General features: G+C 37.0%; 1 protein-coding gene across 2 annotated transcripts in view; it reads right to left on the bottom strand.

Annotated features, from left to right (window-relative positions):
• The window catches only part of RABEP1 (rabaptin, RAB GTPase binding effector protein 1), a 138,655-nt gene that overhangs the window by 85,570 nt on the left and 29,454 nt on the right, over positions 1-23,631 (bottom strand). The window contains exons 1-2 of one of the 2 annotated variants that reach the window (XM_079132432.1): positions 15,860-15,972; positions 6,810-6,938 (exon numbers count right to left, since the gene is read on the bottom strand). Coding sequence is in view for 1 of the 2 variants with exons in the window: in XM_079132431.1 (XP_078988557.1) it covers positions 6,810-6,938 (129 nt within the window). In the remaining variant the exon portion in view is untranslated. Of the gene's footprint in view, positions 1-6,809; positions 6,939-15,859; positions 15,973-23,631 lie in introns of those variants that run through there. The other variant, XM_079132431.1, reaches the window with a different exon arrangement.

Below are 23,631 nucleotides of genomic sequence, written 5' to 3'. Positions count from 1 at the left end.
TACAATTGATAAACCTTCAGACATACTAACACAGAGAGAAAACTCAAATTACTAAAATCCATAATTAAAAAGGAAATATCAAGATGGATACTACTGAAACACAGAAGATAGTTAGAAACTATTTTAAAACATATATTCAAATAAATTAGAAAAACTTGAAGACATCAACAAATTTCCAGAGATATATGATCTACCCAAACTGATGTAGGAGGACATACACAATTTAAACAGATCAATTTCAAGAAGATGCCATCAAAAGCCTACCAACCAAGAAAAACCTAGGACCAGATGGATTCTTAGCTGAGTTCTACAAGACCTCCAAAGAAGAATTAACACCAATACTCCTCAAATTATTCCATGAAATAGAAAAGGAGGGAAACCCTCCAAACTCATTCTATGGGGCTAGTATCATGTTGATTCCAAAACCAGACAAAGATACATCAAGGAAAGAAAAATTCAGACCAATATCCCTCATGAACACAGACACAAAAATTCTCAATAAAATTCTGGCTAATCGCATACAAAAATATATTTAAAAGATAGTACACCCCAATCAAGTGAGGTTCATCTCTGGAATGCAAGTTTGGTTCAACATATGGAAATCAATAAACGTAATACATCACATCAATAGACTTAAAGACAAGAATCATATGACTATCTCAATAGATGCAGAGAAAGCATTTGACAAAATACAACACCTCTTCATGTTCAAAACACTAGGAAAACTAGGGATTGTGGGAACATACCTCAACATTGTATAAGCTATCTATGCTAAGCCCATGGCCGACATCATTCTAAATGGACAAAAATTGAAAGCATTCCCTCTAAAAATTGAAACAAGACAGGGATGCCCTCTTTCACCACTTCTATTCAACATCATCCTTGAAACCCTAACCAGAGCAATCAGACGAAAAGAATTAAAGGGATATGAAAAGGATAAAAAGAACTCAAACTATCACTATTTGCCAACATGATTCTGTATTTAAAAGATCCAAAAAATTCTACCAGAAAACTTCTAGAACTCATAAATGAATTCAGAAAAGTAGCAGGATATAAAATCAATTCCCATAAATCAAATGCACTTCTATATATAAGTGACAAATCCACTGAAAGAGAAATTGGGGAAGCTACCCCATTCATAATAGCCTCAACAAAAATAAAATACTTGGGAATAAATCTAACAAAAGAGGTGAAAACAACAGAACACTAAAAAGAAAAAAATTAAAGAAGATCTTAGAAGATGGAAAAATCTTCCATGCTTTTGAATAGGCAGAATTAATGTTGTCAAATGGTCATACTACCAAAAGTATTATACAGATTCAATGCAATTCCTATTAAAATTCCAATGACATTCTTCATGCAAATAGAAAAATCAATCATGAAATTTATCTGGAAAAATAAGGGACCCAGAATAGTGAAGGCAATCCTTAGCAAGAAAGAAAGAAACAAGAGGCATCAAAATTCCTGACCTTAAACTATACTACAGAGCAATAGAAACACAATAGACATGTAGATCAATGGTACAAAATAGAAGACACAGAGACAAACTCACATAAATATAGTTATCTCATACCAGACAAAGGTGCCAAAAATATGCACTGGAGAAAAGATAGCCTCTTCAACAAATGGTGCTGGGAAAACTGGAAATCCATATATAACAAAATGAAATTAAACCTCTATCTCTCACCCCGCACAAAAATCAACTCAGAGTGGATCAAAGACTTAGGCATTAGAACAGACACCCTGAGCCTAACAGAAGAAGTAGTAGGCTCAAATCTTCATCATGTCGGCTTAGGACCTGACTTCCTTAACAAGACTCTGAAAGCACAAGAAGTAAAATTAAGAATCAATAAATGGGATGGATTCAAACTAAAAAGCTTCTTCTCAGCAAAGGAAACAATAAATAATTTGAAGAGAGAGCCTAAGCCTATAGAATGGGAAAAAATCTTTACCATGCACACTTCAGATAGAGCACTAATCTCCAAGATATATAAAGAACTCAAAAAACTTGACACCAAAAAAACAAATAACCCCATCAATAAATGGGTTAAGGAACTGAACAGACACTTCACAGAAGATATACAAACAACAAACATATGAAAAAATGTTCATCATCTCTTGCAATTAGAGAAATGCAAATCAAAACTGCTCTAAGATTTCATCTCACTCTAGTCAGAATGGTAATTATCAAAAATACAAGCAATAATAAGTTTTGGCGAGGATGTGGGGAAAAAGATACATTTATACATTGTTGGTGGAACTGCAGATTGATGCAACCACTTTGGAAAGCAGTATGGAAATTCTTCAGAAAACTTGGAATGGAACCACCATTTGATCCAGTTATCCCACTCCCCAGTCTATACCCAGAGGACTTAAAATCAGCATACTACTGTGACACAGCCACATCAATGTTTATAGCAGCTCAATTCACAATAGCAAAACTATGGAACCAACCTAGATGTCCTTCAACAGATTAATGGATAAAGAAAATGTGGTACATATACACAATGGAATATCACTCAGCCTTAAAGAATGAAATTATGGCATTTGCAGGTAAATTGGTGGAACTGGAGAACATCATGGTAAGTGAAATAAGCCAATTCCAAAAAACCAAAGGCAGAATGTTTTCTCTGATAAGCGACTACTGATCCATAGTGGAGAGTGGGTAGGCAAGAATGAAGAACTTTGGATTGTACAGAGGGAAATGAGGAGAGAGGGGTGGGGCAGATGGGGATGGGAAAAACGATAGAATGAAACAGATATTATTACCCTATATACAAGTAGGAAAAAAATTTTTTTAAATAAAAAAAATTCCAAAGCTAAAAAGCACTATGAAATTTACCATATAATTCAGAAAAAGAGAATCAAATAATAATTTCTATCATAAAACTACTTCTTTTTGTCTATTTATGAGGCCAAGGGTTCTCAGCACTTATATCTATCTTAAAGATAAAACACTGTAATAGAAGTGATGCTGAAACCTACCTTATTTTTTTAAATGGTACTTATAGAGTGCTCTACCACTGAGTTGTATCTCCTGCCCTTTTTATTTTGACACAGGGTCTAAGTTGCTGAGAGCCTAATTTGCTAAGGCTGGCCTCAAACTTGTGACCCTCCTGCCTCAGCCTCCCCAGTTGCTGGGCTTACAGCTTGAAATCTATATTTTTCTATCTATATATAACATTCATCTAGAGATGAATGACTTAATTGGGAAACCCAAAGTACATCCCAAGAGATGCATTTTCAATAATTTTTATAGTTTAATATTTTTAAATACATAAAATATAGTGTAATCAACTGTATATTTTCAGTGATTATAATAATATTGCAAGACAGAAGAAATTTACATATGTTTTTGTTGCAGAGAATTCTAACCAAATTATTTTTAAGACTTTCAAGCACAAGATATTACTTTAGACCAGTGATTATCAAAGTGTAGTACCAGAACCAAAAATATCAACAGCACCTGGCAACTTGATGAAAATGGAAATTTTGGGATCCCAGGGACCAAGTTATTCATAAATTCCAGTGGTGAAACACAGTCATTTTCTTCTACTTCTTCAGTACTGAGAATTGAACCCATAAGTACTTTACCATTGAGTAGGTCCCCAGCTCTTTTTTCTTTTTTTTCTTTTAATTTTGAGATAGAGTCTCAGTAAACTAGCTAGGCTGTCCTCAAGTTTATCATCCTCTCACCTGTAGTCCTCGCAGTCTCCCGAATTGCGAAGGCTACAGGCATGTACCCTGCCACACTCAGTTTTGTTTTAACAATGTCTTTTGTTTGTTTGTTGTTTTTAAGTACTGGGGATTGAACCCAGGGGCATTTTGCCACTGAGCTACACCCTTAGTCTTTTTTATTTTATATTTATTTATTTATTTATTTTTGGTATCAAAAATGAATATTCGTTCATTCATTCATTCATTCATTTTTGGTACTCGGGATTGAACTTAAGAGCACCACTGAGCCACATCCCCAGTCCTTTTTCATTTTTTATTTTGAGACAAGGTCTCTCTAACTTCTTAGGGGCCTCACTAAATTGATGAGGCTGGCCTTGTCAAACTTGATATCCTCTTGCCTCAGCCTCCTGAGCCACTGGAATTACAGGCCACTGCACCCAGCTGATTTAACAAATCTTATAGGTGATTCTAATACACACTCAAGCTTCAGAATCACCTTTAAGAATAAAATTCTAAGACGTAAAAAAAAAAAAAAAACTCAAGGAAGACAATGAGCAGGGCCTTATGGTACTTGCCTATAGTCCCAGCTACACAAGAACCTGAGGCAGTAGAATCACAAGTTCAAGACTAGTCTCAGAATTAGTTATGCCCTAAGCAACTTAGGGAGATTCTGTCTTAAAACTAAAAAAGGGCTGCGGTGTAGCTCAGTGGTAAAGTGTCACTGGGTTCTCACTGGTATCAAAACAATGTCAAATATTATCAAAAAAAAAAAAAGGAAGACAGGGGCTGGGGTTGTAGCTGAGTGGCAGAGTGCTTCCCTAGCATGTATGAGGCACAGCGTTCGACTCTCAGCACTACATATAAATAAATGAATAAAATAAAGGTCTATCAACATCTAAAAAAATATTTTAAAAAAAGGAAGACAATGTAAAATTTCTGCCAATAAGTATAATCATTTTTTGTTGTTTAGTGAAGGATATTAAATCAGCATGAAATTTTGATTGAACTGTTTTAAATCATGAACTTTAAATTTTATGTACTGATAATGATAGAATGTATCCTTTATATCTTTTTTAAAAAATATGTAATGATTCATGAATTTGCAAGTAATTCTTGTGCAGGAGTCATACATAATTCTAATTTTTGTATATATGCTACTGTAGCATTCACCCTTCATATCTTTTGAAATGTAAAAAAATTTTTAATTTATAATTTATTATTTTGAAAGTGCAGACTGAACTCAGTGCACTTACCACTGAACTATACCCTTAGCTCTTTTTATTCTTTTATTTTGAGATAGGATCCCACTAAATTGCCCAAGCTGGCCTTGAACTTGTAAACCTCCTGCCTCAGCCTCCCAAATAGGTAGGATTATAGGTATGCACCACAGTGCCTGGGTGAACTTAAAAAAATGTTAAATATCAACTTAAGCAGGGGCTAGTGGTGCATGCTTGTAATCTCAGCAACTCAGTAAGCTAAGGCAGGAGAATCACAGGTTGGAGGCCAGCTCCAGCAATTCAGCAAGGTCCTAAACAACTTAGGGAGAACTTGTCTCAAAAAATATAAAGAGCTAAGGATATAGTTCAGTAGTAAAACACCTGAAATCAACCCCTAGTTCACCCCTCCCAAGGAAAAAAAATATATATATTATTAGAAAATGTATGAGCAGTTTATATAAGTACTTAAATATAAAGTACAGAAATTAAAAGGCAAGATAATCCAGCAACTCGGGAAGCTGAGGCAAGAGAATCCCAAGTTCAAAGCCAGTGTCAGCAACTTAGTGAGACCCTGTTTCAAAATAAAAAATAAAGAGGGCTAGGCATTTACCTCAGTGGTTAAGTGATCCTGGGTTCAATCTCCAGTACCAAAAAAAAAAAAAAAAAAAAAAAAAAAAAAAAAAAAAGGTGGTGGAGAGGAGAATAATCACTAGTGTAGAGCAGGGGTTCTCAAATTGTAGTCATTGGATTAGCTGAAATTGGAATAACCTATGAGCTTAATAGATGCAAAATTTGGGAACCCCACCCAAATATACTGTTTTAAATCATTTCTCCAGATGATTTTTATCCCAGTTAAAGTTTGAGAACCACTGTTCTAGACCAGAGTAGTTTTAAAAATTTAGCATGCACCTATATCACTATAGAAAGGTTGTGGAAAACACCAACCAATGGATCCTAATCTCCATTCTTGACTCAGAAAATGTGAGATGGGACCCAAAAATTGAGCATTTTTAACAACTTTTCCTGGTGATGCTGCTGTTCTATAATAGCATTCAGAGAGCCAATGATCTACAGGACAGTGGAAACTACATCCATATTGTTCTAAGTCAATATCCCAACCCTTCAAATTAGGTCCCCGATCATGTTCTCTCACATATTTACCTATACACTTTCCACACAATTAATCTCCATCTCTTTTCCTCACGTAAATTCAATCCAATTAAAGAACTACATGAATCTTGCACCTCTGCACACCCAACACCTAAGTACAATGTCTGTCTCATAGTAGATACTTAAGAAGTCACTGAAAAATAACATTTGTCATATTAATACCATGAAATGTCAGTTTTGATATAACATGGTGAAAGTTATTAGAATGCCAATAGTCCTGAAGCTATACATCAAGTGTTAAGAGCACTGAAAGTGTCAGGTCACAGGATTATATATCAACACTTAAGATCAGAAAACAAGAAAAAATCAGAATAATGTTTTTTCTACTTGTTTTTCAATTTCATTATTAATTCTAACCTTTAAATAGCTTTTTTAGGTGGGAGAGAGGATGGGTACTGGGGAGTGAACCCAGGGCACTTTACTACTGAGCCATATCCCCAGCCCTTTTTATTTTATAAACCTCTACTTGTACCCTTTTTATTTTAAGACTAAGCTGCTTAGGGCCTCACTAACTTGCTGAGGCTGGCCTTGAACCTGCAATCCTCCTGCCTCAGCCTCCCGAGTAGCTGGGATCACAGGTGTGTGCCACCATATCTGGCCTTTTAAATAGTATTCTTTTGTTACACAGCATAAGTGCACATAAAATCAAGCTTTATTCAATGATAAAATTAATACAATACTGCCAAAAAACAACATTTTATGGCAGTTTTAGCATAAGGGTTTAGAAGAGACTTATGAACTTACCCTCTTTAGCCAAATATAGCTCCTTAAATTTTGCTCTTTTTTGATTAAATTCTTGCTCAAGCTGCTGCTGTGCACGTAAAAATTCTGCATTAATTTTTTCCAATTCTGCTACCCGTTGCTGAAGAGAAACTGGAAAAAAAAAAACAAAAAACAAAACACTAGGTTAACAAGTAATTTTGTTTCCAAATTAAGTAACAAAAATAAATTAGTATTTCAACAGCACATTGCTATACATGAAACAAGTAGTCAAGCTATTCCCAAGATCCATTATATTCTAGGAAATTCTAATTTTAAAACTTCTATTAGACTTAATAAACTGTGAATGAGTCATGTATAGTAAAATAGCATATAAACAGAGAATCACTTACAGCAAAATTCCATAACCTCCAAAGTTCTTTTGTACAACTGACAGAACTTAAACCTGAGGTAAGGTAGAAGAAATAAGAACAAGTAGAAAGGACAGAAACACGGATGGAAAGGTCTATACCTTTAAATCTAAAAACTCCGTAAATGTACTCTCCTTCAACCCCAGGTCTGTTTTCTTGCAGGCCTGACTTCTTAAAAGGTCTAATAATTCTTAGATTACTCTAAGTCCAGTTAATGAGTGCCTCTATACCTTATTTGCTTACAGAATGCATTTTTAGACAAATTTTAAAAAGCCTAAAGAGAGATTATTAGAGACCCTTGATATGGGTACAGTCCTAGCACATATTAACTAAATAATGTTAACATGAAGATCCTGAGAAAATCCAGACTAACATGACCTGTTCTGTACTCCACAATCAAAGGACTCAAGCTCATTAGGCTGACAGCACTCATACTTCTCATGTTCAACATGTGTAAGGTTTCCTTTGAAACCTGGCCAGGATGATGGCACACACCTGTGATTCTAGTGACTAGGGAAGCTGAGACAGGAAAATCTCAATTTCAAGGCCAACCTAAGCAATTTAGTGAGATGCTGTCTCAAAATAAAAAATAAAAAGGCCTGGAGATGTAGCTCAGTGGTAAAGTGTGCCTGGGTTTAATCCCAAGTACCAAAAAAAAATAAAAGAAGCCTGAGACCACCAAAGAATATCTCACTTTGGAATACTGGCACACTTTCTCTTTGTGTACGTATCCTGCTCTATGGTTTGCTTTCCTGAATAAATCTCCTTGCTTTCCTTTTTTCATTTTGATTCTGGGGATTGAACCCAAGGACACTCTATCACTGAGCTATACCTGCAACCCTTTCTAATTGAGACAGGGTCTCACCAAGTTGCTGAGATTGGCCTCAAACTTGGGATCCTTCTGCCTCAACCTCCAAAGTTATAGGCAAGCACTACCACATCCAACACCTCGCTTTTCTAAATAAACCTCTACTTGTACCCTCAAATTCCATTCTGTGCTACAAATCAAGAATCTACCAAGACTGAGCTGAGGTCCCTTTTTCTCTTCTGAGGATCTCCTCAAACCTCATCTGGTAACAAGTCCACTTTCAAAATTGTTAAATATTGGATTATTTAAGGTAATTATCCTACAATGAAGTCCACAGCCAATACTGCTAGTTCCTGTTTCTCTCAAGTGTTATGAACAAAATCGAATGGTTCCCTGATTGGGGTGGTTATACCAGTCAGAACTATTCTTCCAGTTTCAAAATAATCCATTAACATAATACTGAAATCATAATCAAATAGGAAGGAAAAAGAACTGTCCATTCTGCTTGAAATCTCAAATACTAGGAGATTATGTGGTTTTCTTTTGAGGGGGTGGAATACTGGGGATGAACTCAGGGGCACTGGACCAGTGAGATACACCCCCAGTACTATTTTGTATTTTATTTAGAGACAGGGTCTCACTGAGTTGCTAAATGCCTCACCATTGCTGAGGCTGGCTTTGAACTTGTGATCCTCCTGCCTCAGCCTTCTAAACTGCTGGGATTATTGGTGTGCACCACTACACCTGGCTATGGTTTTCAAATCACTACTGATCATGGTGTAGAAGGGTCTGGGACACATTTTCGTCAAAGGGACTTTAAATTTGGCCACAGTTCATTAAAGGACTGCCAACTCTGGCCAAGTCCAGGGACTGTTTTGGCTGAAGAACATACTCTTGACCTCCTTCCTCCTTTGCTCCAATTGGACTCAGCCTAAGGCTATGGCCATAATCCCTTCAGGAGCTATCCATCAGTACTAATTAGCCACTAATTACCTAGGTGAGAAGTCTCAGTTCCCTACTATAAACCACCCTGAGATAATGATTTTCCTGTAATTAAAAACAAAAATTTTGTAGTTGTAAATGGACAGAATTCTTTTGTTTTTATTTTTATGTAAGGCTGAGACTCAAACCCAGTGCCTCACAAGCGCTCTGCCATTGAGCTACAGTCTCAGTCCTTGCCTGTAATTTTAACCAAGATCTGAGATAATCTTTGAAGGCATACCTGCTCCCCAATCCATTGCTCCATTTAATTCAGAGCTAATTTTATAATGCACAGAAGAAAAAATACTAGAAAAACATACAAATGATATACCTACATGTAATAGAATTATGGCTCATAAATTGCTTCTCCATGCTTTTTGAAGTTCTCTACAATGAGGGTATGCACTCCTCTAACAATACATAATAACTAAAGTCGGTATTTGTTCATTTCCATAACATCACCAGACTAGCCTCACTACAGATTCAACACTATTAATGCAATCCATGGCAGAACAGGGAAATGTCAACTGCTTTGAGTTATATATCATTATATTCATTTTGAGGGACAAATATCTAGAGTCTTCAGGTCAAAGCAATGACATCATTTGAAGGCTTATAACATGCTGAGAAAAAGAGGGGTGGAGAATATATCATAAAGAGAAAATGTGTGAGGATCTTATTTTTACCACTTAAAATAATGAAGGAAATTTGTTCTCTGGCTCTTTATTTCTACTGGTATTTTTACTGTTACATTCCAACAGTTAAATAAATAACTAACTTTTCCATTGAACATTTTTGTTTGTTTATTTGTGTTGGGGACTGAACCCAGGATGTTGTTCCAGTGGGTTATATCCCCAGTCTTTTTTATTTTTTGAGACAAGGTCTCACTAAATTGCTAAGTCTGGCCCCGAACTTGCAATCCTCCCAACTCAGCCTCTTCATCACTGGGATTACAGGCATGAGCCACTGGGCCCAACTCCACTTAACACTGGTAGCCATTAATTAGTGCCAAAATGGGGAAGGGAGCCTGACCTGGTAGCACATGCTAGTAATCCCAGCAACTCAAGAGGCTAAAGCAGGAGGACTATAAGTCCAAAGAAATCCTCAGCAACTTAGCAAAGCCCTAAGCAACTTAGCAAGACCTTTTCTCAAAATAAAAAATTTTCAAAAAGGGTTGGGGATGTGACTCAGTGGCTAAGCACTGAGTTCACTGGGTGCAATCCTCTGTACCAAAAAAAAAAAAAAAAAAAAAAAGCCAGGGAGGGGCCCTGAGGAATGAAGAATGAAAATAGGAAATATAAATTCCACTCTGTATGTGTACTTCAAAACATCAGATTGAACATGGTAAAAACACATAATGTTTTCTATCAATTTAAAATAACAGCTGGGTGCAGTGGGAACCACTAAAAACCCAGTGACTTGGAAGACTAAGGCAGGAGGATCACAAGTTCAAAGCCAACCTCAGCATCTTAGCAAGAATTTGTCTCAAAATAAAAAGGGCTGGGGATGTGGCTCAGTGGTTAAGTATCCCTGTGTTCAATCCTTGTTAATAAATAAATAAACAAATAACATGAAGAGAAAACAAGATCTCTCTGTTCTTATCTTTTTCCCTAACAACTACATCCCCAGCACATTCCACCAAATCACAAACATGCATGCGCAAAATGCCTGCCGTTCAACATTTTTACATTTAGGTCAAATAAGGCTAAAGAATCCACAAAAACAAAAGTACAGTCTTTAAAATTGTAGCCAGAGCCAGGTGTGGCAGCAGGAGCCTGTAACCTCTGTGCCTTGGGAGGCTAGACAGGAGGATTACAAGCTGGAGGCCAGCCTTAGCAATTTATCAAGGCCCTAAGTTAGTGAGACCCTGTCTCAAAACAAAAAACAAGAAAAGAGATGGGAATGTGGCTCAGTGGTAAAGTGCCCCTAGGTTCAGTACCCAGTACCCCAAAAATAATAAATTAAATTAAATTAAATTGCAGCATACTACCATAATAAAGCTGCTCAGGAGATTGAAGCAGGAGAATCAAAACTTCAAGGCCTGCCTAACTTAGTAAGACCCTATCTCAATATAAAATTTTTAAAAAAGAATGAAAAAAAAAAAAGAAACAATAATGGAACTTGAGAATATCATGTTAAGCAAAACAAGCTAAATTCAGAAAAAAAAAAAAAAGAGCAAGCAAGGGAGCGAGTGATGCACTGGGTTTGATTCTCAACACCCCATATAAATAGGTAAAATAAAGATCAGTTAACAACTAAAAAGTATTAAAAAAAAAAAAAAAAAAAAAAAAAAGAACTGAAAGTATAACTCAGGCAGAACCCTCCTCAGTTTGGTCCCCAGTACCACCAGAAAGGGGGGGGGGGGGAAATTGCAGCCTAAAACTAAATATGTCTCTCCACCACTCCTAACAGTATTTTGGCTTTTATTCACACATCTTACTGGCTCTCTAGGATTCAGGACAGTTTTCAATTCCCGGAATCCCAATCCATTTGAGAATGTGCCAAGTAACTCCCTTATTCTCTTTTTGTTTTTTGCTATCAATTTTTAAATAATCCATCTCAAGCACTTCTAACATACAATTGTACAAATACTGACAAACCCAAATAACTCCTTTTTATAAGAATGCCTTTACTGCCATGCCTTTAAAAAAAAATCAAGATTACAAATAAGCATAATACATTAGAAAGCAACCACAAAACCAACTGAAAACTGCTCTCATCATACAAAATACTGCATTATTTTTCTAACATGGTAATTAATAGTTCACAATAACTAGATAATAGTTCAAGTAAAAAGTACTTAGCATGGCATATAGAAAATTTGATAACTATTAGCATTTATTAAACTAGTGGTAATTATTTAAGGTTTAATGAGAGGTTTATTTTGACTCCTGAAGATGAAGGATGTGTAACTTGTTGGCAGAGTCCTGAGGCAGTGCAACTTATCACCCAGTGAGAGACAGGGACTGTGTATTATATGCCTCTTCTAGTCCCCCACCCAGTGCTGGTAACTGAACCCTGGGCCTTGTACAAGACCAACAATCCCAAACCATATTCTCAGCCCTAGGGAGGATGAATGAATAAAGAAAAAAAGCAGAGTGATTAGGTGTCTTTGTATGTAGCCACAAAGACCAGAAGTCATTTCCAATCTCATCATTTTGACTCAGTTCCATGCTTAGACTTCCAGCTCATACTTTTCCTTTATACCTTGTATCTTGCAGCATCATGAAATTAGTGTCAATGACAGCCTCCACATAGTACTAAACCTTCTGAAATTTATCAGTTGAGAGTTTCAGTCTTTTTGAATCATCCCACAAATTCCATATATTGTTACCTTCATTCGAGTAATTAGAAAAAGGGAAAACTTAATAAAATAGGTACTTTTAAGGCTTGACATCCAAAGGGAAAAATTACTGAACCACTTACTGAAAATGTGTGAATTAAGCAACAGCAATACAGAAAGAAAGGAAAAAGAAGAATATCATAAAGGAAAGATCCAATAATTTGTTTACCCAGTATACTGCCTACATGACCTAGCTGAATTTCTACTCCACTCTGATCTTATTTATATTTGCAACAGAATGCCTGAAGCCACAAATTGCTCTTCAGATGGCCTAGCCAGAAACCACTGAATCTAGCCAGGCAAAGGGGGTGTACACCTGTAATCCCAATGATTCTATAATCCCTGGGACTCTGCAGGCTGAGGCAGGAGGATCTCAAATTCAAGGCCAGTCTCAGCAATTTGATGAGACCCTATCTAAAAATAAAGAGCATGGTGACACACGCCTGTAATCCCAGTGGCTTGGGAGGCTGAGGCAGCAGGATCGCAAATTCAAAGCCAGCCTCAGCAACTTAGTGAGTCCCTAAGCAACTCAGTGAGACTCTCTCTAAATAAAATATTTAAAAGGGCTTTAAGGAATTTAGGAATATTAAGAAAATTGTGCACCACGATCAAGTGGGGTTCATCCCTGAAATGCAAGGATGGTTCAACATCCGTAAATCAATAAATATCATCCATCATGTCAATAGACTTAAGGATAAGAATCATATGGTTATTTCAATTGACGCAGAAAAAGCGTTCGACAAAATACAACATCCCTTCATGCTCAAAACACTAGAAAAAATAGGGATAGTAGGAACATACCTGAACATTGTAAAGGCTATTTATGCTAAGCCCATGGCCAACATCATTCTTAATGGAGAAAAACTGAAACCATTCCCTTTAAAAATGGGAACAAGACAGGGATGTCCTCTTTCACCACTTCTATTCAACATTGTCCTCGAAACTCTAGCCAGAGCAATTAGGCAGACTAAAGAAATTAAAAGGATACGAATAGGAAAAGAGGAACTTAAGCTGTCACTATTTGCGAATGACATGATTCTATATTTAGAGGACCCAAAATCCTCCTCCAGAAAACTTCTAGACCTCATCAATGAATTCAGCAAAATAGCAGGCTATAAAATCAACACGCATAAATCTAAAGCATTTTTGTACGCAAGCGACAAAACAGCTGAAAGGGAAATGAGGAAAACATTTGCAATAGCCTCAAAAAAAAAAAATAAAATAAAATAAAATACTTGGGCATCAATCTAACCAAAGAGGTAAAAGATCTTTACAATGAAAACTACAAAACATTGAAGAAAGAAATTAAGGAAGACCTTAGAAGATGGAAAGATTCCCCCATGTTCTTGGATAGGCAGAATTAATATTGTCAAAATGGCCATACTACCAAAAGTGCTATACAGATTCAGTGCAATTTCCAATTAAAATCCCAATGACGTACCTTACAGAAATAGAGCAAGCTATCATGAAATTCATCTGGAAGAATAAGAAACCCAGAATAGCTAAAGCAATCCTTAGCAGGAAGAATGAAACAGGGGGTATAGCAATACAAGAACTTCAACTGTACTACAAAGCAATAGTAACAAAAACAGCATGGTATTGGCACCAAAATAGACAGGTAGATCAATGGTACAGAATAGAGGACACAGACACAAACCCAAATAAATACAATTTTCTAATACTAGACAAAGGGGCCAAAAATATGCAAGGGAGAAAAGATAGCCTCTTCAACAAATGGTGCTGGGAAAACTGGAAATCCATATGCAACAGAATGAAACTAAACCCCTATCTCTCACCCTGCACAAAAATCAACTCACAATGGATCAAGGACCTTGAAATCAGACCAGAGACCCTGCATCTTATAGAACAAAAAGTAGGTCCAAATCTTCAACTTCTTGGCTTAGGATCAGACTTCCTTAACAGGACTCCCATAGCACAAGAAATAAAAGCAAGAATCAATAACTGGGATAGATTCAAACTAAATAGCTTTCTCTCAGCAAAGGAAACTATCAGCAATGCGAAGAGAGAGCCTACAGAGTGGAAGAATATCTTTGCCACTCATACTTCAGATAGAGCACTGATTTCCAGAATATATAAAGAACTCAAAAAACTCTACACCAAGAATACAAATAACCCAATCAACAAATGGGCTAAGGATATGAACAGACACTTCACAGAAGAAGATCTACAAGCAATCAACAAATATATGAAAAAATGTACACCATCTTTAGTAATAAGAGAAATGCAAATCAAAACTACCCTAAGATTCCATCTCACCCCAATTAGAATGGCAATTATCAAGAATACAAGCAACAGTAGGTGTTGGAGAGGATGTGGGGAAAAAGGTATACTCATACATTGCTGATGGGACTGCAAATTAGTGCAGCCACTCTGGAAAGCAGTGTGGAGATTCCTCAGAAAACTTGGAATGGACCTACTATCTGACCCAGCTATCCCACTCCTCAGCCTATACCCAAAGGACTTAAAATCAGCATACTACAGAGATACAGCCACATCAATGTTCATAGCTGCTCAATTCACAATAGCCAGACTATGGAACCAACCTAGATGCCCTTCAATTGATGAATGGATAAAGAAACTGTGGTATATATATACAATGGAATATTACTCAGCTATAAAGAATAATAAAATTATGGCATTTGCAGGCAAATGGATGAAATTGGAGAATATCATGTTAAGTGGGATAAGCCAATCTCAAAAATCCAAAAGATGAATGATCTCACTGATAAGCGGATGATGACACGTAATGGGGGGTGGGAGGGGAGCAAGAATGGAGGAAGGAGGGACTGTATAGAGGGAAAAGAGAGGTGGGAGGGATGGGGGGAAGGAAAAAATAACAGAATGAATCAAACATCATTACCCTATGTAAATGTATGATTATGCAAATGGCATGCTGTTACTCCATGTACAAACAAAAACAACATGTATCCCATTTGTTTACAATAAAAATAAATTAAAAAAAAAAATAAAAGGGCTGGGATGTATCTCAGTGGTAAAGCGCCCCAGGATTCAATCCCTCAGTGGTAATGATAATAATAATAATAAAATAAAAAGGGCCAGGGATGTAGCTCAGTGGTAAAGCACCTCTATACCCAGTATTAAAAATCCCCAGTTTAAAAAAAAAAAAAAAACTAAGATGGCTGCCAGAATGACCACCAGACAACCTCTAACTTCACTAATTCTATCAGCATACTATAATCTTTCTCCCCCTCCCACACACACACAGACACACACCTCTCCCACCCAGTGACACGACCACTGACAACTGCCATGGTTACAACCAAAAAGAACCATAAACCATAAATTATGCTGTGATCATGTAAGAATATGTAATGAATCTCACTGTTACAATTAAAAGGCATACATAATTTTTTTAACCACAAAAGGAACAAAAAGAGCATCTGAATTCCCTGAAAATCTCCACCTATTCTCAGAAAAGACATGAATATTCCTCCCTTTTATTAGCCTTTCTCACCTCACTTCTTTTACCCTATATCCACAGCCTCCTCACCTCCAAGGGTCAAGAAGCTGATTGGTGGGACTTTCTCCCAGCTTCCATTCTTTGGTCAAGAATACCCTTTTATCACTGCTCAGTCCAGGTCTGTCTTGTTTATTCATTACAAGATTCTAAGAAGGAAAAAGAACCCAGTTTGGGGTCAAAACTGGTAACAACTTTTAGATATTTTGTTTTCCCTAATTTTGATATCAATGAGAGAGAGCATGCAACAACTTGAAATTACTTTTTAAGCCCTCACTATATCCTAATGCTACAGTCTCTAACAAGAAAAATACTGTACTTAATAAATGGGCAAATGAATTAAACAAATACTTCTCAAAAGAAGAAATACAAATGGCCAACAAATATATAAAAAAATGTTCAACATCATTAGCAATTAGGTAAAAACAAATCAAAACTACACTGAGATTTCATCTCACACCAGTCAGAATGGCAGTCATCAAGAATACAAATAATAACAAATGCTGGAGAGAATGTGGAGGAAAAGAAACACTTTTCTACTGTTGGTGTTATTGTAAATTAGTACAACCACCATGGAAATCAGTATGGACATTCCTCAAAAAAACCAGGCATGAAATCACCATATGACCCAGTTATCACTTCTTGGTATTTATTCTAGCAAACTAAAATTGTCATACTACAGTGATACATGCATACCCATGTTTACAGCAGCACAATTCACAATACCAACCTATGGAACCAGCCTAGGTATCCTTCAACAGATGAATGGAGAAAGAAACTGTGGCATACATACACAGTAGAGTTTTATTCATCATAAAAAAATGTAATTATGTCATTTGCAGAAAATGGATGGAACAAGAGACAATTATGCTAAGAGATATAAGCCAAATATCAGAAGGTCAAGGATTGTATGTTTTCTCTCATATGTGGAAGCTGGAGAAGAAAAAAAAGAAAGAAAATGGGAGTGGGGGAGATCTCATGAAATTCAAAGGGAGACCAATAGAGGAATGGAACTGTGGGTATGAGGATAGAAGGGAGGTGGGAAGTGCTAGGGAGTGATACTGAGGATTGAACCCCAGGGTGTTCTACCACTCAGCTAGATCCCAGTGCCTTTTTTTTTTTTTTTTTTTTTTGATGGGGGTCTCACTAAATTTCCCAGGCTGCCTTTGAGCTTTCAATCCTCCTGCCTCAACCTCCCTAGATGCTGTGATTATAGGCATGAGCCAACTTGCCCTGCCAAAATAAATGTTCAAACATTTTCACCTAGCAAGTTCTCTAAAACTTATCACCTCCAGCCTTTTATAAGAATAAAAGTGATTATTATTTATTGTAAATCCACCCACTGAATTATACTTAGCATACCTCACAGAGGAAGGGAGGGAAGGAGAAAGTACAGTGGGGATGGTAGGGATTACCAACTAACAAATACTCATGACAGACAACCCACGAGCCACATATTGTGATGGGCTGACAGATCTGGCTCCATGAGAATGTTATAGGCTAGACTCTATGGGAAATGACTAAACAGACTCCATTTTACTCTGAGACTCCATGTTATATAGGAAATAAGCTTCTCCCATGGGAACACCCTGCCTCTGTGCCCATCATCAGTTACTTAGTGTGACATGTTTAACAATACAGAATGATAATTCCTATGTAAAGAAAAATTGCTCTCTTTTGATTCCTATTGCTCCTAAACAATGTACCATGTGAACAGTGATTTTGTGGATGTTAGTAAGCATTCTTTAGTTTGTACCTAGGTAAGGATCATTTTGACCCACTTCCCCCTCTGTCGATGATCTCATGATGTTAATGTGTAATTTCGAATCATAGCAACAAACACTTATGATTAATGTGATTTTTGGTATAAGAACCCCTACAACCCTGTGGTTGGGGCTGTTCTCCCAAGAGTCATTTTTGGGGGCATTGTGTGAGACAGTCAGCCAGCCAGCTTAATACTCTCAAATTTGGACTTCTCAGTGGTGATCGGTCTGTTCTTAAGTTGCGCCCCATAACAATATGAGTAATAGAGTTACATACCAAGCATTTTACAATATTAGAAAAAACAGATATGGTATTAGGTAATCAAATATCGTATTCAGTTTTTCCATAGTACCAAAGATAATAATTCTTTAGTGCAAGAAAAATTGTTCCACCTCACGTAATTCCATTTCAATTCATGTAATCCCAAAGACACCTGACTTTGACAACGTTTAGAATACGTAGCCTTTTGGCCCTACCCATTTATAAAGATAAACCTGCCCTTTTTTGGGGGAAAGTACTGAAGATTAAACCCAGGGGCATTTTACCACTAAGACACCTCCCCAGTCCTTCCTATCTATTTGAGGCAGTGTCTCGCTAAATTGCTTAGGGCCTTGCAAAGTTACTAAGGCTATCCTCAAACTTGCCTCAGCAAGTCCTCTTGCCTGCATAGCTGAGATTACAGGCATGTGCACTGTGCCTGACTTCTTTTTATTTATCTGAGACAGGGTCCCATTAAGTTGTTTAGGTGCTCACTAAATTGCTGAGGCTAGTTTCCAAACTTGTGATCTCCTGCCTCAGCTTCCTGAGTCCCTGGATTACAGGTATGTATCATGCCTGACAGAAACTAAACTCTTAATAATATTCAGTAAGCTTATTCTAGTGGGATTTGTTTGTTTGTTTGTTTGTTTGTTTGTTTGTTTTGGAGCACAACTCCACATTGTTAATGCTAGCCCTTAAGATTAACATAATCTTAAACTGTTCTTAAAACCCTTTGCACTTAAATTGCTATTAAGTCAATACTCCCTCCAAACTAAATCTAGCATAGTTTTAGCAATATTGCTGATGTTATTTACAAAGTTTTAAGCTAGGATTTTGGTACATCATCTAGATCTTAGTAGAGGTTTATACTAATATATTAGAAAGATCATTCTATCCAACCATCTTTAGTACCAAAACGCACATCTTAATCATGACTTTAGAAAAATTAAAAACTGCCAGGCATGGTGGGCAGGCCTTAATAACAATGACTTGAGAAGCTAAGGTAAGAAGATCATAAATTTCAAGCCAGCTTCAGCAAGCTCCTAAGCAACTTGGTGAGAACCTATCTCAAAATAAAAAATAATAAAAGCAGGAATCAATAATTACGATAGAGTCAACCTAAAAAGCTTTTTCTCAGCAAAGGAAACAACAATGTGAAGAGAGAACCTACAGAATGGAAGAAAATCTTTGCCATGCACACGTCAGATAGAGCACTAATCTCCAAGATATATAAAGAACTCAAAAAACTTTACACTAAGAATACAAATAACCCAATCAATAAATGAGCAGGCACTTCACAGATCTACAAGCAATCAACAGATATATGAAAAAATGTTCAACATCTCTAGTAATAAAGAGAAATGCAAATCAAAACTACCCTAAGATTTCGTCTCACCCCAATTAGAATGTCTATTATCCAGAATACAAGCAACAATAGGTGTTGGAGAGGATGTTGGGAAAAAGGTACACTCATACACTGCTGGTGGAGTTGCAAATTGGTGCAGCCACTCTGGAAAGCAGTATGGCGATTCCTTAGAAAACTTGGAATGAAACCACTATTTGACCCAGCTATCCCACTTCTTGGTTTATACCCAAAGGACTTAAAATTAGCATACTACAATGACACAGCTACATCAATGTTTATAGCAGCTCAATTCACAATTGCTAGATTGTGGAACCAAATGAGATGCCCTTAAATTGATGAATGGATAAAGAAACTGTGGTGTGTATATATATATATATATACACACATATATATGTATATATATACACACAATGGAATGCTATTCAGCCATAAAGAATAAAATTATGGTATGTGCAGGTAAATGGAAGGCACTGGAGAACATCATGCTAAGTGAAATAAGTCAATCCCAAAAAACCAAAGGTGGAATGATTTCTCCAATAAGTGGATGATGACATGTAATGGGAGGTGGGGGAAGGTAAGAATGGAGGAAGGATGGATCACAGAGAGGAAAATGAGGGGTGGGGAGAGGGTAGGGGAAGGAAAAATAACAGAATGAAATAAACATCATTACCCTATGTACATGTTACGCAAATGGTGTGACTCTACTTCAAGTACAACCAGAGAAACAAAAGTTGTACCCCATTTGTGTACAATGAATCAAAATTAAAAAAAAAAAAAAGTCCTTAACCCTCATTGGCCACAGGGCTAAGGACAGTTAGCCCTGTCCTTAAGGGCTAACTCACAGTTTGAGATTCAGGTCAAGTATTATCTACTCCTTGGAACATTCCTAGAATTTTAGAAACCTTCCCTCCCTTCCAAATTTTTTCCCCTAATGAGGTAGGCCCATCCTCCTCTGGATTCCCATAAAACCCCAGGCATAAAAGCTTCTATTGTAGGGGTATTGTCACACCTTTCAAACGTTCTCACTTCAATCACTACTTTGTACTTGTTGAAAGAAATTGGGTTTATCTTGTATATCCTTGTAGCCTCACTGCTTAACACAATGCCTGGCACTGATAATTAAAACTCAATAAATATTTAACAAATTAGAATTAGACTCTCTACTCAATGTAGTAATAGAGATGCACATTAATGTAAGTGTAAATGATATTAAAATAATATTAAAACAAAGTATTTGGTTTTCATAATAAAATTAAAATATCAAACTTATAGGCACACAAGAAAATTCTGGACTTTCATGCTTTATTGTTTTAAGTGCTCAAAAATCCCATCTAAAAAAGTATAGTGGTTATAATTTAAGAACCGGTTGACACATGCTATATTAGTTGTTTATTTGGTCACTGTTAAGTAGAATATACTTTCTCTTAAACTACAATGAATGTAGATTATGCTATTGTTTATTTAATTTTTTTCCCTAAAGCAATGCCCATATGTAGAATGAAAAGATTTTCATTATCCTTTAATGAGATGAATGTCTTATTTTGTATGATTTGGGGCAGTTTCTTACTGAGCTTCTACCTCTTATGAACATTATGACTTGCAGATGTGTTGTGTGCAAAGAACAAGATATAATGAAATATTAGTGATGATTATGTACTGGACAAAGAAACTGGACAGTGTTTCCAAGGACTAAAGGATTGTGGAAAATGAATGCTACTCAAAGTAGAGTGGGGAGTTATAACCAATTTCTGTGTTCAAATTAGGACACAAATAAAAGAAAATTTAAACAAACAAACACACACACACAAAAAAAAAAAATAAAAATAAAAAGGGCTGGTGATGTAGCTCTGTGGTAGAGGGCACATGGGTTCCAGAAATTGTATTCAAGCAGAATTACAAATTAAGACACACAAATTAAAAAAAAAAAAAAAAAAAAAAAAAAAACTTTTGACAAAAAGACAAAAATACAAAAGGGAAATAACTGGAAATTTTTTTTGTAGTATAATAGAAAATAATAGAAGAAATAAAATGCAAGCAGAGAAAAAAGTCAGTAGGCTCAGGAAAGGGAAAACAGAAAGGTCTGGGGTAATAATGAGCAGGATAGCAAAGCAGAGGGAGTTCATTTAGGGCAAGTATTTTGGGATGACTGGATGTGAGTGAATGTTCAATAGATTACTGATGCAGTATTAATTATATTGGAGGGTTTCTTCCTTTATTATCATCATACTAAAAACTGCATTTCCATTATGTATTGCCAAATGGAATCCCTAGTGACACTCAAGAAGTCTAAAATATTTGCCAAACAGGATTCTTTTAGAATCAATTATACAGTTAAAATATACTATAAAAACCAGGTGTGATGGTGCATGTCAGTAATCCCAGCAGCTCAGGAGGCTGAGGTGGGAGAGTTACAAGCTCAAGGCCAGCCTAGGCAAGATGCCTTCCCAAAATAAAAAAAATAAAATTTAAAAAAAATCTAGAAATGAGGTCAGAGACCAAGTGTCCCTAGGTTCCATCCCCAGTACCAAACACACACACACACACACACACACACACACACACACACACACACAGAGTATATAACTAATCTTTTTGCTGTTTAAGTGAATATTTTTAAGTTTTAAAAGTTCCCCTGAAAGCTGTGGGGTTTGGGGGTTTTGTTCCCTCCCCCCTCCCCATGGGTAGGGGTAGGTAACCTGAAATTGAACCTGGGGCACTTAACCACTGAACTACATACCTAGTCCCTTTTATTTTTTTAGTCAGGATCTCTTTTAAGTTGTTGTGCCTTGATAAATTGCTAAGGTTGGCCTCAACCTTGTGATCTTCCTGCTTCAGACTTGCAAGCAGCTAGGATTACAGGCATGCACCACTGTGCCCAGCATAAAAATGTTTTCAAATAAAAGAAAGAAATCAGGTTAATCTTTATTTCAATCTTGTCATTTCTGTACCTGAGGGTTTAACTCAAAATTAGCTGAAAAATAATGTACCCACATAATACCATTGCTCCACCATTCCAGATAATGGGGTATTTATTATACATATACACATACACATACAATTCACAAGAAAACTATTAACTTAAAAAATTTGATTATCAGAATGGTATGTAGCTTTGTGGTAGAGTACTTGCCCAGCATGGATGAGACCCCAAGTTGAATCCCCAGCATTACCACCAAAACACCCCCACACACACACATAAACTCCCTTGTTAAATTTCCTTAATATAAAATTGTAATTGGTTTAGAATATTCTAAATATCTTTACCATTTTTAGGGGAAAATTGCTAATGCAACAAAAATCATCTCTTAGAACCATGTTTGATTATACCAAAAAAACAAATCAAATACCTCATGTATTTACTGTTATTTAACAGAAAATTTTAATGTAGACATAATTATTTTTTCCCTATACTTGGGTTATAAAAAGGTTACTTTATAGCTATAAATTCTACACCAGGGATTACTTATCAGAAGAAAAGTTTCATCATAAATAAGTAATAAAAACATGAGGATCATTTTTTATTTACAAGGAAAGTTGGATGCATTATTTATAAGCTTCAGAAATATCAAGGTCATAGAGATGGATTCGAATTTTGAGAAATACCCAACCTGCCTACATGTGGATGAAGAAGATCAATTGTATGTCTAAGGAGGGGAACATGAGAACCAACAGGTTAAAGAAGATTCAAGGACAGAATGCTAATGTCAATATTTAAGGGTGGGGTGCTCAAAGCCACAAAGAAATGAAATGGGTAATAACAATATAAAAATTAAGTATGGGGGGGGGATTCAAGATGGCGGACTAGAGGGTGGCTGCGTTTCGTGTTGCTCCAGGACTCAGGACTCAAGAAGAGGAGATATAGAGAGCCTTGGGACCAACTCAAAGCAGCCGGGCGAGAGTCTCCCACTGGGCAGGCATCCCGGACGGGGCAGGAGTCCTGGACGGGGCAGTAGCCCCAAAAGCAGGGATCTTTGCAAAGTAGAACGGCCGGCGAGGCGCCCCTCCCCCCGCCGGAGCAGTGATCGCAGACAGCTGGGAGCATTGAAGAGGGGTCTGCCCAGAGGAGAAGGAGAAATACGGGCTCGGCACGTCGCTTCGAATTGGATCAGCTGCGCCAGGGCTCCGGGCGGCTATCCGGAGGAGCAGCGTGGACTCAGGACTCAAGAAAAGGAGATATTGAGAGACTTGGGACCAACTCAAAGTAGCCGGGGGGCTGCCCAGAGAAGAAGGAGAAATACGGGCTCGGCACGTCGCTTGGAATTGGAGCAGCTGCACCAGGGCTCTGGGCGGCTATCCGGTGGAACAGCGTGGTGAGTGGTTTGGTCCTAGAGCATCCGCTCCTGAACATAGGGGGGTTGTCTGGAGAAGGAGGAGGAGCGCAGCGGGGTGCTTGGGCTCGAAGTGACTGCACCAGGGC

Source organism: Sciurus vulgaris (genome assembly GCF_902686455.1).
Source record: "Sciurus vulgaris genome assembly, chromosome: 3".
In the NCBI taxonomy this organism is placed as follows: domain Eukaryota; kingdom Metazoa; phylum Chordata; class Mammalia; order Rodentia; family Sciuridae; genus Sciurus; species Sciurus vulgaris.
This window is presented reverse-complemented; position numbering and strand designations above follow the sequence as displayed.